General features: G+C 47.8%; 1 protein-coding gene across 2 annotated transcripts in view; it reads left to right on the top strand.

Annotated features, from left to right (window-relative positions):
* The window catches only part of PIK3CD (phosphatidylinositol-4,5-bisphosphate 3-kinase catalytic subunit delta), a 628,820-nt gene that overhangs the window by 242,850 nt on the left and 373,566 nt on the right, over positions 1 to 12,404 (top strand). For both annotated transcript variants that reach the window (XM_078642291.1, XM_078642292.1), the window contains exon 10: positions 1,015 to 1,111. In XM_078642291.1, the coding sequence (XP_078498417.1) occupies positions 1,015 to 1,111 (97 nt within the window). The remainder of the gene's footprint in view (positions 1 to 1,014; positions 1,112 to 12,404) is intronic.

Raw genomic sequence — 12,404 nt, 5'->3', positions numbered from 1 at the left:
CTGGGTCTTGTTGAGATAGTTCCTGTTCTTTGGTGGTCAGCCTTTTCTCCTGGGCCTCTCCAGTCACCTGATGGAGGTGCAAGATGATGTTCTCTTTGCTTGATTTTATTTCGTTACTGTCTGAGTCACACAAACACCGCCACCTTTAATCAGTTGTCTAGGGATCCCTTGGGATTCACCCACCACATGAGGCAGCAGTGGACTCCGCGCCTCCCGAGGCGGGCAGACCCAACAAGGCACAATAATCCTCTAGTAAAGCAAAGGAGTGGGGTCAGCCCTCCGAATTGGAAGACCAGTCTGAAGAGGTGTACACAACTTACTTTTATATATTTGGATCTCAGGGAATCAGTGATCAGTTTGAAGGCTCTGCCTTTGGATAAATGCGCCTGACGGAGGCCATTTCTTCTTTTGTATATTTAACTCTTGGGCTTTATTGACCCTTTTCTTGAAGGCCTTTACTCGCTGATTGTTCTCTCTCTCTCCCTCTCTCTCTCTCCTTCTCTCTCTCTCTCCTTCTCTCTCTCTCTCTCTCTCTCTCCTTCTCTCTCTCTCCCTCTCTCTCTCTCTCTCCCTCCCTCTCTCTCTCTCTCTCTCTCTCTCTCCCCCCCCCCTACCTCTTTGCACAATTACTTGTTGTTTGGTCTCCCTGTCAATGAGATCCTGGTACTAATGGTATCTTTTTATTAGTTTTCCACTACCTACTGTTTCTTGCTTGCGGTTTCTTTCTCTCTTTTCTTCAGTCGCATTTACTGACATCTTTCTCTCTGCCACTGCCTTTCTTCTTCAATAACAGACTTTCTCAAACACTGATAGGGCTCTTGTTTTCGTGACATGCAACTAACTGGTAGTCTCTGTCTAGCACATGCTAACTCTTCCTTTCTTTCTAACTTTTTTCTTTCATTTACGTTATTTAGCTTTCACAGCTTATATTGATTTCAGATATTGCTTGTTTGTTATGTTTTTCATTCTCTCATCCTTACTGACATTCTATTTTCTTTTTTTCTCCTTCACCAGGACTGTCCGATTGCATGGGTAAACACAATGGTGTTTGACTACAAGGACCGTCTGAAGACTGGAGAGTTCTGCTTGTGCATGTGGTCTTCTTTTCCAGGTATTTTATGCGATTACTTTTAACAATATTTTATCCTCTGTACCAGTGGAGAGTGGGCAATTGAGTAGCAAATGGGTAAAAGTCACTGGGAATGTTAGAAGGTCAGGCATAAATGGGAAGCATAAAGGCCTGCTCTAGCCCAACCTTAACTTGAGAGAAGGACAATGAAGCTATGTTTTGTTTTTCTGTGGTTTGGGGCTTTCCTTGAAAGCATCAGGGATTTGTGGCATCCATGTCAGATGTAGATGTAGGCATAGACTGGTTTATAGAGGGGATTAAGACAGTTTATGGTCATCTCTGTATTGACTGGGGTAATTAATTTAACAGTAGGTGTAGCCAGAAGGTTTTAGTTTTAGGCCCAAGTCATGTGGTCATTATCAGCTGAGTATGACATGTATAGTGATGCCATGGCAGTGGCAGTAAATGTGACCCAATCACGCTTCATTTAAAGCAACTGTACCAATAAACATATACTCACATATTTATAATTACAGTGTTAAGGTGAAATTTGAGTTGTTACCACAGTACTGCGAAATTGATAGTAGAAAAACACTTTTCAGTCTCTAAAACTCTGTTAATAGTCTTGAGATCTCTTCCATGTCATTTTACAATTCTACACAAAAGTATCCCATTGCATCCTGATTTTGCTTAAATAGCTTTTGTAAAAAGTAACAGTCCTGTATTGGAGAGCAAAGTTTCCTATGGAAATTAAGATGGGAAATCAACGTTATGCTAATTTGATGTAATGCTGGGCTTCTCCGGGAATCCTGGGACCATGGCCATAAGAACCTGGTTTCATTCAAAAATAATACCTAGTTTGCACAACTGCTTTTAGACTCTCCTCTGCTTTTTCAGAAAGCCTAGGTTGAAAGCATGGGGAGGTGTGCTGTGTCTGAATTGGACGGGTTTTCAAGTTTTAAGATGGGGTTGTCTTTTGGTTTAAGCTGTTGTCATGCCAATGCTCTCAAAGAGTGATACAAAATTGACATCAGTCCTGGGGGGAAAACACACTGTTTCTGTGCCTTTAAGACCAAAGTCTGGATTAGAATTTGGTGGAAGACAGCATTACAGTTTCTTCTTCTTTCATGAGGAGTTGCAGTGAGCATAAGTGTGGTGAGGAGCAGGCCTCCTGCCAGGAGGTTCTCGAGCAGTGATCAGCTGATTGAAACCTATTTCAAGGCCATGTCAAGGGAGTTGGATGTCCAAGATCATTGTTAATCTTGCAGCTCAGCTGGATAGAACTGATCCAAGAAGATTTGGACTATCAAATGGGTTGCAGACCAGGAGAGAGCGTTCCAGGGCTGTGACTGTGGTGACTGTGGTGAACTTGCATTTTCTCTTACCTATCTCGTCCTGCATTCCTTCCATAGGTCTTTAGGATAGTACCCCTTTGGCTAATGTTGATAGCCCAGATTATGGTTTTGTTTCAATTTTGCTTTTAGGATTTCTGGTACTAGGGGTATCAAATTTTAAGTTGTGGTTGCATCCTTACTCTAAATCACAATTCCCGTACCCCAAATTGGAATTGGGTGGGTTCGCTGAGTTCAGGCAGCTCCATGTTTGCCCCAGTCAACTGAAAATTGTGACTTCTATGTACCAATTGTGATTTAAGGTCTTTTGATAACCCCAGGGACACGCAGTGGGTGCTAACTCATGTCCAATATCCTAGTACCCTCCTGCATTGACTTCTTACTATGTGAGATGTTTGGACCTTAACTGGTCTCCCCTATAACCATGTACTGTCCTTGGACAATGACTAGCAAATTGCTGGTAACACTGTTCTGCATTGTAGGATCTTCATTGATAGTCATAAAAGTTAGCATAATCCCGGTGCATGCTGGGAACCCAGAACACTGTAAATTCAATGAATGCTTAGAGAGATGTTGCAGAGCCCAAATGCACACATACAGATAGTCACCGGTGAAAGCTTATCAAAGACAGAGTTTTCTGAATTTTAGACTGTCCAGAAAACAGGAAAAAAACCTTCTTAAAACTACATCGCAGCACCGATAAAACAAACCTCTGTTTTACCTGTCTAACAGCTAGGAAAAAAGCAGCCTTCTATTCTTTGCATTATGATAGTTAAACAAAGCACCCTTTCGCTACAAGTTTCCAGGAGCTTCCAGTCCCATAATGGACTGCACTGGCAGTTTGTCTCAGTGAGCCATTTCATTTGTCCGGCTTGTAGGAGTACGATCCTGAAACAGTCTTGGTGTTTCTTTACCTGTTTAGGTATACAATTTATCTCAGAACTTTGTTTTTGACTTCACTAGACTTCTTTGAGTGCTAGGAAACATTTTGAGGTGTTTTACCTCTTTTTGCATGTTTTTTTTTCCAGCAGTATACCGTCACTGTTTGTGAAGTGTTCTTTTTGTGGAAAGAAAAATAATGCTGCAGATCCTCACAATGTCTGTTGTATACTTCCCAGCCTGGCATTCTGTCAAACTGGGAATTCTGCCAAAAATTTCAAAAATAACCTTTAAAAAAAAATGAGTAGCGACCAGAATATAGGGGGGAAATTGAACGGACATAGGACCAAGGAAAAGCAGAAGAGCAGCAGGTCATCTGGGGAAGTCTCAGATTCCACTGCTACCATGCCTTCCTTTCAAAAGGACTTTCTTAGATGAGTATCCAGGAAAACAAATCGAGCACAGAAGGTAAAATACATTGTCGCCATCATCGACATTCCTGTTCAGTGTCAATGAAGTGAATGGTACCGACTCTTTTGCCATCAAGAACAGCATTGTTCTTTTTGCTGACTGCAAAATACCAGGATCATTCTCTGTTAGAAGCGTTCATGATTGGGGACATCACACTTTATAAAATAAAAATAAATAAATAAATTACCTTGTGTTTACTTGACGTCACCACTACTATAGATGGCATGTCATTCGATGTCAAGCCACCACTCAACATAATCCATTTGACGTGGCACAGACCAGCATAGAGATTTTCAATGTCAAGCCATTCTCTTGAATACACTCTCAGGAAAAGAGGCTTTCACCACCACCGACCAGGTCTCCAAATCCATTAGGACCTCTGTGTGTCAATGTGCCTGCTGATAATATATTACAGGAGCATTTACAATTTCTTGCCTTGCCTCCTCCTGCATTGAAACCTCTGCAAGTTTGATTCAAGGTGTACATTTATTTCTCCAATAGGGAAGAGACCAATAACACCCATGTACTCTCTTACCATAAGGGGTGCCTATTCTTCCATCCTGGGAAATGGATTTTGAACAACCTTCACTGGAACATAGCGACAGGAGGTTGCCGCCAGATCTCCCACGGTAACCTCCCTTATGAGAACATGTTAACAGCTTCTAACCTCGAGGATCTTACAGATGGACAATATCACCACTTTTCATAACATATTCATCAGCGGGAGCAACAAGGCTGAACAACCCTTGAAAAACACCTCAACTTTCCAACCTAGAGCTTCTCTCAGGCCTTTGCAGCCTCTTGCTCCAGGTCCAGTGGGGATAATGGATTATTTTATAAACACCAGCCATTGTGAAAGCGGCCATGCCAGACATGCTGAAAAGACACAAACGTTCCCAACAGAGCCTAATAGTTCGAGGCATGTGGGCTGCTAAATTCATATCTGTAGCATAGATCGCCGCCTAGTGTTGGGTCCGGATGATTGCACATTGTTGTCCTGGAAGAGTCTTCGAAGTATCACGAGATAGGTGGCTCCTCCCCTGGACTACAGTGCGCATGGGCATCGACTCCTTTCCTAGATTGTTTTTTTCCGCCATTGGGTTCGGATGTGATTTCGACGTCTCCTGTTCGGAATCGTAATAGTACTTTATCAAGGCCAAAAGGCCTTATTGGCACCGTCAGTATTGTTCGCGTTCGGTCCCGTCTATCTTCCAGCTCGTAGAGTCGGATATCCGGGGGTTCGTGAGACTCTTCGGTGATCGGGGCCTAGTCGACGGCATGGAGCAGAGTCCATTCAAGAAATGTCCCGTGTGTGGATCCAAGTACCCACACATCGACGTCCATCCTGTGTGCAACAAGTGCCTGTCGCCGGACCACGACGAGGCCAACTGTATGGCCTGTTCCAGGTTTCGATCGAAAAAGACGATCAAGCTTCGGCCGTGGAGTGCCTTGAGGCCCAGCGATCAGCTCCAGCACCGGTGGACATCTTTGACGACCCCGCGGAAGACGAGCAAGTGCGTCACCTGCAGATTTCCCCTACCACGGTGGAGGTCGAGTCCGAAGACGGAGCTGACGACCACAGTCCCGACATTGCAGAAATCGTCGAAGGTAGGGGACGACGACGAAGCATATGGGGCCATGGAATATAGCTCGGAGGAAGAGCTATGCCCCGTTCGTCCTCTTACAAAGGCTCAGGTCACGGGATCGCCACGCGGCCTTACCCACGACCTTACACCTCGATCCACGGCCCCGCCTTCCGGCTTGGCTACGGACACCTCCGCGGAGCCGCCATTACTGAAAACGAAACCGAAACCCTCGGTACCGGTGAAAACAAAGATGGCCGACACGCCATCGAAACCGAAGACGTCCGCTCCGGTGCCGACGCCGTCGTCTTCGGGGGCCCCCAAACAGGCGCAAGCTGCCGAACAGGCTAAGGTGCCGAAGGTGGTTAAGGAGCCAAGCTCGAAGAAGCCCACCGGGTCGGAGTCTACCAAGGGAGACAAGCCGACGCCCAAGAAGACTGCCGAGCCTGCATCGGGAAAGTGTCGCGCCGAAGACCAAGGGGCCCGTTGACGCGAAGTCGGTGAAGGCCGCAGAGCCGAGGTCTGGGGCCGTGACCCCTAAAGGAAAACCGATCGATCCGAAGCCATCGGCATCGACGTCTACGGTAGTGGACAGTGATCGAAGCGCACCAGTCACGAGTGCTCCTCGACCGGACAAACACAAGTCAGCCACGCTCGGGTCTTCCCCAGGGGGCGGACCACAGACATCAGTCGGATCGACGAAACCGTCCGCTTCCTTTACGAAGCAGGTCTCGGACTCCCTCAAGCGCCTTAAGGACAAGGCTTCGGCATTGGAACCGAAGACTCCTTCCGCGCCGAAGCTAACAGACGCACCGAAGACCACATCGGCACCGCTCGTCTACAGGTTGCCGCCTAAGGTGGCGCCAAAGGCCTTTACACCGCGGTCGGTGCCCAAGGACACCGTGTCGACATCCACTCCACCGGCTGGGACCGTGGGTCCTCGACAACCTTTGGCTGAAGAACGGTCGGAGCATTTCATCGATGCCGACACCGGCAAACTCACGCTATACAAGAGGAAGATTACTTCGCAACCTTGGCAGTCCTTTACCATTCCTCTGAAACGTAAAAAGCCTGCAGCAGACACCCCAGTTCTGGTGGAGCAGATTCTTCCTCAGCATAGGCGGAGTGCAACACCTTCACCCACATACTCAGATGGGGATGGAGGGGACCAAGATGAGGAGTACAACTTCCCTGCTCATACAGAGCCTGATGAGCAGCAGGACTCATGGATGGATACTGGTGATCAAGGGGACCAGCAGACGGTCCAGGATCCACAAGTCTATAACGTAAAGCCGTCCCCCACTGAGGACTCTGCGGCATTTAATGCCTTAATCGAAAGGGCAGCTAAAAACCATAAGGTGGAGATGCATGCTGACCCCGTGGAAGTGGACTTCCTTTTTGACACTTTCTCTACTGCTGAAAAAACTGTCAAGACTCTCCCAATGTTGAAAGGGGTCCTTAAGCATGCAGCAGACATTTTCAAGGAACCCACGAGATCCCGGGTGGTAAACCCACGCATTGAGAAGAAATACAGACCGGCACCTGGCGACCCCACTTACATACGGGGCCAGTTGCCTTTGGACTCTTTGGTGGCCTCAAATGCCCGCAAGAGGGCAAACTCCCAAACGACGGGTGAAGCTCCTCCCCCAGACAAAGAGTCAAAAGTGCTGGAGGCATCTGGGAAGCGGGTAGCAGCTCAGGCGGCCAACATATGGCGCATCTCAAACACGCAAGCTCTGTTGGCCAGATACAATAGGGCGCACTACGACACCCTAGAGCAGCTGTTACAACACCTCCCAGACCAGTTTAAAGAGGCAGCTGAAATGCTTATTCAAGAGGGGAAGCTCATCTCCAACGCTGCTATAAAGTGTGCGCTAGATGTTACGGACACAGCAGCGAGATCAATCAACACTAGTGTGATGCTGAGACGTCAGGCATGGCTCCGCATCTCGGGATTCAAGCCAGAGATACAAACTACTATCCTCAACCAACCCGTTAATCCAGACAGGTTGTTTGGCCCAGAGGTGGACACCACCCTTGAGAAGATCAAAAAAGATACCGAGACCGCCAAGTCCATGGGAGCTCTCCAGTCACAACAATTTAGAGGGAACACTTTTCGTCGCTCAGGCAATCGAGGTGTTAACAGAGGGCACATGTCGCAGCAGACACCATTCAATAAAAGTGGCGCGCAATCCTCCTACAGCAAGCAGGGCAGAGGTGGATACAGAGGAAACAGTGCCAAGGGTAGAGGCAGAGGCAACAACAGTTACCGTTCCTCTGCCGCCAACAAACAGTGACTCCCTGTCACTGCCCCCCGACCATCCTACACCTGTCGGGGGGAGACTCCAACAGTTCCTGCCCGTCTGGAAGTCCATCACCACAGACAGGTGGGTCAGGAAACTTATCCAGTTCGGCTATTGTTTAGAACTGATGTCCACCCCACTACCCATGCCCCCAAAACACCGTCCTATGTCAGCAGAGCACTTGCACTTATTGCAGCAGGAGGTTCTAGTGATGCTGCAAAAAGGCGCAATAGAGCTCGTGCCGGTGGAGGAGGAAGGCACAGGGGTTTATTCCCTGTACTTCTTAATCCCAAAAAAAGGACGGCTCGCTCAGACCGATTCTAGACCTACGCCCCTTAAACCAGTACATTCTTTCAGAACACTTCCACATGTTGACACTGCAGCAGGTTCTTCCCTTGTTACAACAGGCAGACTTCCTCGCAACCTTGGACCTCAAAGATGCTTACTTTCACATACCACTCCACCCCTCCCACAGAAAGTACCTCAGGTTCACCATCCAAAACAGGCCTTACCAGTTCAAGGTACTCCCCTTCGGAGTGACCACTGCTCCCAGAGTGTTCACAAAATGTCTGGCGACAGTGGCGGCACACCTTCGGAGACAGAGTATACATGTCTACCCTTATCTGGACGACTGGCTCGTGCAGGCAAAGTCAGCCCAGCAGTGCGCCGCAGACATGTCCCACACCATTCACCTCCTTCACAGTCTAGGATTTACACTGAACTACCCGAAGTCACACCTTCAGCCAGCCCATGTGCGGCAGTATTTAGGCGCGACGATCAATACTCTGGCTGCCACAGCTCAGCCGAACCCAGCGCGGATCGACAACATCCAGACGCTGATCCAAAAGTTCAGACCACAACACTCACTCCCAGCGAGAGTGTTCATGCAGTTGATAGGCATGATGGCCTCCTGCATCTTCATAGTCCCGCACGCGAGACTCCATATGCGTCCGCTCCAAGAATGCTTAGCGCATCAGTGGACTCAGGCTCAAGGACAACTAAACGACCTAGTGTTGGTGACGGGTCGGGCATACAGCTCTCTGCATTGGTGGAATCCACACAACCTTTGCAAGGGCCGACCGTTCCAAGAGCCTGTGCCACAGATTACACTAACAACGGACGCGTCTCTCCTGGGATGGGGGGTTCATGTGCTCCACTATACGGTGCAGGGACTATGGACAGCGCAACAAAGAAAGATGCACATCAACTACTTGGAGCTGATGGCAATCTTCATGGCACTCAAGTCCTTCAAAGTACATCTGTGCAACAAAGTCGTGTTGATCCGGACGGACAACATGACAGCCATGTACTACATTCAAAAGCAGGGAGGTACGCACTCTCCACAGTTGTCTCATCTGGCTCAGAGCATGTGGAAGTGGGCCATTCAGAGGAACATCTTCCTCATGGCGGAACACCTCCCGGGCACGGACAATCAGATGGCGGATCTGCTCAGCAGGTACAGCCACCAGATGCACGAGTGGGAGTTACATCCATCAGTACTCCGCCCGTACTTCCAGCAGTGGGGTCATCCAGAGATAGACCTGTTTGCCACGGAGGAAAACGCAAAATGCCAAAGCTTTGCCGCCAGGTTCCCTCACCCACTATTGCAGGGCAATGCGATATGGATGAACTGGTCAGGCAGATTTGCGTACGCTTTTCCCCCAGTGCCTCTCATTCCGCTGGTGGCAAGAAAGCTCAAGCAACACTCGCTGACGCTCATCCTAGTTGCTCCAACGTGGGCGCGACAACCGTGGTACACCACGTTCCTCGAACTCTCCGTGGTACCGCATCAAAGACTGCACCTCACACCCCGGCTCTTGACGCAGAACCGTGGCGACATTCAGCACCCGGATCCGCAGCAGCTCAATCTGGCGATCTGGCTCCTGAAGTCTTAGAGTTTGGCTACCTTGATTTGCCCCCTGAATGCATGGACATCATCCGGGAGGCAAGGAAGCCCACTACCAGAGCTTGCTATGCAGCAAAATGGAAGCGGTTTGTCATCTACTGTACCGAGCACGCTATCAACCCGCTCGATGCCTCCATTCCTAATATCATCTGCTATCTGTTGCATCTTTGCAAATGCAATCTAGCATACGCTTCCATTAGGATACACTTATCCGCCATAGCGGCTTATCTCCAAAACAGGCAGCATCTCTCTGTCTTCAGGGTGCCTGCCATTAAAGCATTCCTGGAAGGGCTGAAGCGGGTCAGCCCTCCCAGGACCCCGCCAGCTCCTGTGTGGAACCTCAATGTGGTGCTCACCAGATTGATGGGTCCCCCATTTGAACCTCTGCATTCATGTGAGCTTCAGTTCCTCACATGGAAAGTGGCTTTTCTCATTGCCATAACGTCTCTAAGACGTGTTAGTGAGCTACAGGCGCTCACCATCCAAGAGCCATTTATACAAATTAATTCAAACAGGGTGGTGCTGCGCACTAACCCCAAATTTCTCCCTAAGGTGGTGTCACAGTTTCATGTCAATCAAACAATCGAACTGCCCGCATTCTTTCCCAACCCAGAAACGGTAGCAGAAAGGATGCTCCATACGCTTGATGTCAAAAGAGCGCTTATGTACTACATTGACAGAACACAACCTTTTAGAAAGACACAGCAACTCTTTGTTGCCTTCGTAGCCCAGCACAAAGGCAACCCCATTTCCAAAGCAGGAATAGCCAGGTGGATCGTTAAGTGTATTCAGATTTGCTATCAGAAGGCTAAGCGCACTTTAACGGTCCCCTCCAGGGCACACTCCACACGCAAGTTGGGGGCCTCCATGGCGTTCCTGGGTAACATTCCTTTGGAAGACATTTGTAGGGCAGCCACATGGTCTACACCACATACGTTTACCAAACATTACTGTGTAGATGTGCATTCCAAACAGCAGGCAGCTGTAGGACAGGCTGTTCTTAAAACACTTTTTCAGACTTCTGCAGCTGGCACGGGCGGCCGCCGTTAATGGAGGGACTGCTATGTATTCTATGCTACAGATATGAATTTAGCAGCCCACATGCCTCAAACTGAATATGCTACTTACCAGTATGCATCTGTTCTTGGCATGTAGGGCTGCTAACATTCATATCGCCCGCCCTCCTCCCCGGCGCCCGTAGCGGCTGCAGACTTTTTCTTACATTTTATCTCTAGCATGGCCATCACTTTCACTGTTAAACTCCATCTTTGCCACAATGGCTAAAAACAATCTGGGGATGGAGTCGATGCCCATGCGCACTGTAGTCCAGGGGAGGAGCCACCTATCTCGTGATACTTCGAAGACTCTTCCAGGACAACAATGTGCAATCATCCGGACCCAACACTAGGGGGCGATCTATGCTACAGATATGAATGTTAGCAGCCATACATGCCAAGAACAGATGCATACTGGTAAGTAGCATATTCATTCTTGGCTTCAGATCTCAAACCAGAGTTCTTTTATTGGTTCTGCGGTTCTCAGAAGGCCCACCTCACCACTGGAAACTTCAGCAACTCCTTACAGGTAGAGTAAACAAATGGACTCAGCAGGGAAAAAGATGTGTGGCACTGCCATTACCACTCTGACAACAGGAAGCACAGCAGCACTCCTAGTATAATATGACTAGGAAGTTTGGGATAGCCTTCAGAAATTCTCTGATGACTTGCAAACGGAATGCATGCAAGTCTTTAAGGAAGTAATTTGGGAAGCACAGCCTGTTTCTAAGCAAGTCATCAATGCCACCATAGATTCAGCAGAACTGTTGACTTCCTGTTATTTTCACATAATTACTTAAAGGTGGTCTTCTTGGCTACATTTCACTTTACTGAAACCAGATGCGCAGTTGAAAGTGTTACACCTTCAATTGAAGTAGGCGGTAAACGTATAAAGAGAAGGCATATGAACTAAGTGAGCAAATCGGGCATCATTTGGCTATTCGCACCAGACAACAAAACACCACAAATACAATCAAAGAGATCAAAGATCATAATAATTCTCTTAGACAAGACCCAGAAGAAATCAGATCAGAATTCGAGACATACCACCAAAATCTATATAAAGAGACTAATAAGGATCAAGAACTAATCATAGAATACCTAGATCAAGCTACAATGACTCAACTCCCACAAATAGACCAAAATAATCTAGCGGCAATACCTCAATGGATCGAAATCTTACTATCCATAAACAGTTTAGCCCCGGGGAAAGCAGCAGGAATCAATGGTATACCCGCTGAATTTTATGTCAAATTTCACAAATCACTCAAAAGAATTCTAACGGAGCTAATGATTCAAGTATTCCATGGGGGGAAACCACCAAAATCATGGGCACAGGCCAAAATCGTGCTCTTTCCAAACAAGGACCCAACTGAATTGGGATCCTATCGCTCGATCACATTAATTAATTGTGACTCTAAAATCTACGCAAAATTATTAGCCACCCGTTTAGCTCCAATCATCCACAAGATCATCTCAGTCTGACAACACGGATTTGTCCCTGGCAGATCCACGACAGATCATGTACAAAGGGTAATTACACTCTTTGACATGGCAGAAATTGCAGGAGACCCTATGGCGCTTATACTCTTGGACGCCGAAAAAGCTTTTGATAGGGTCTCCTGGCAATACCTATGGACAGCCATGTCAAAGAGTAGAATCGGCGATTAATTTATAAACGCCATTCGTAGTTTATACCATAACCCAGAAGCCGTTGTCACGATAAATGCCGGAATATCGGGTAAGATTGATGTGACCAGAGGGACGAGGCAGGGGTGTCCTTGCT

The sequence above is a fragment of the Lissotriton helveticus genome, chromosome 5_1 (assembly GCF_964261635.1).
Source record: "Lissotriton helveticus chromosome 5_1, aLisHel1.1, whole genome shotgun sequence".
Taxonomy (NCBI): domain Eukaryota; kingdom Metazoa; phylum Chordata; class Amphibia; order Caudata; family Salamandridae; genus Lissotriton; species Lissotriton helveticus.
This window is presented reverse-complemented; position numbering and strand designations above follow the sequence as displayed.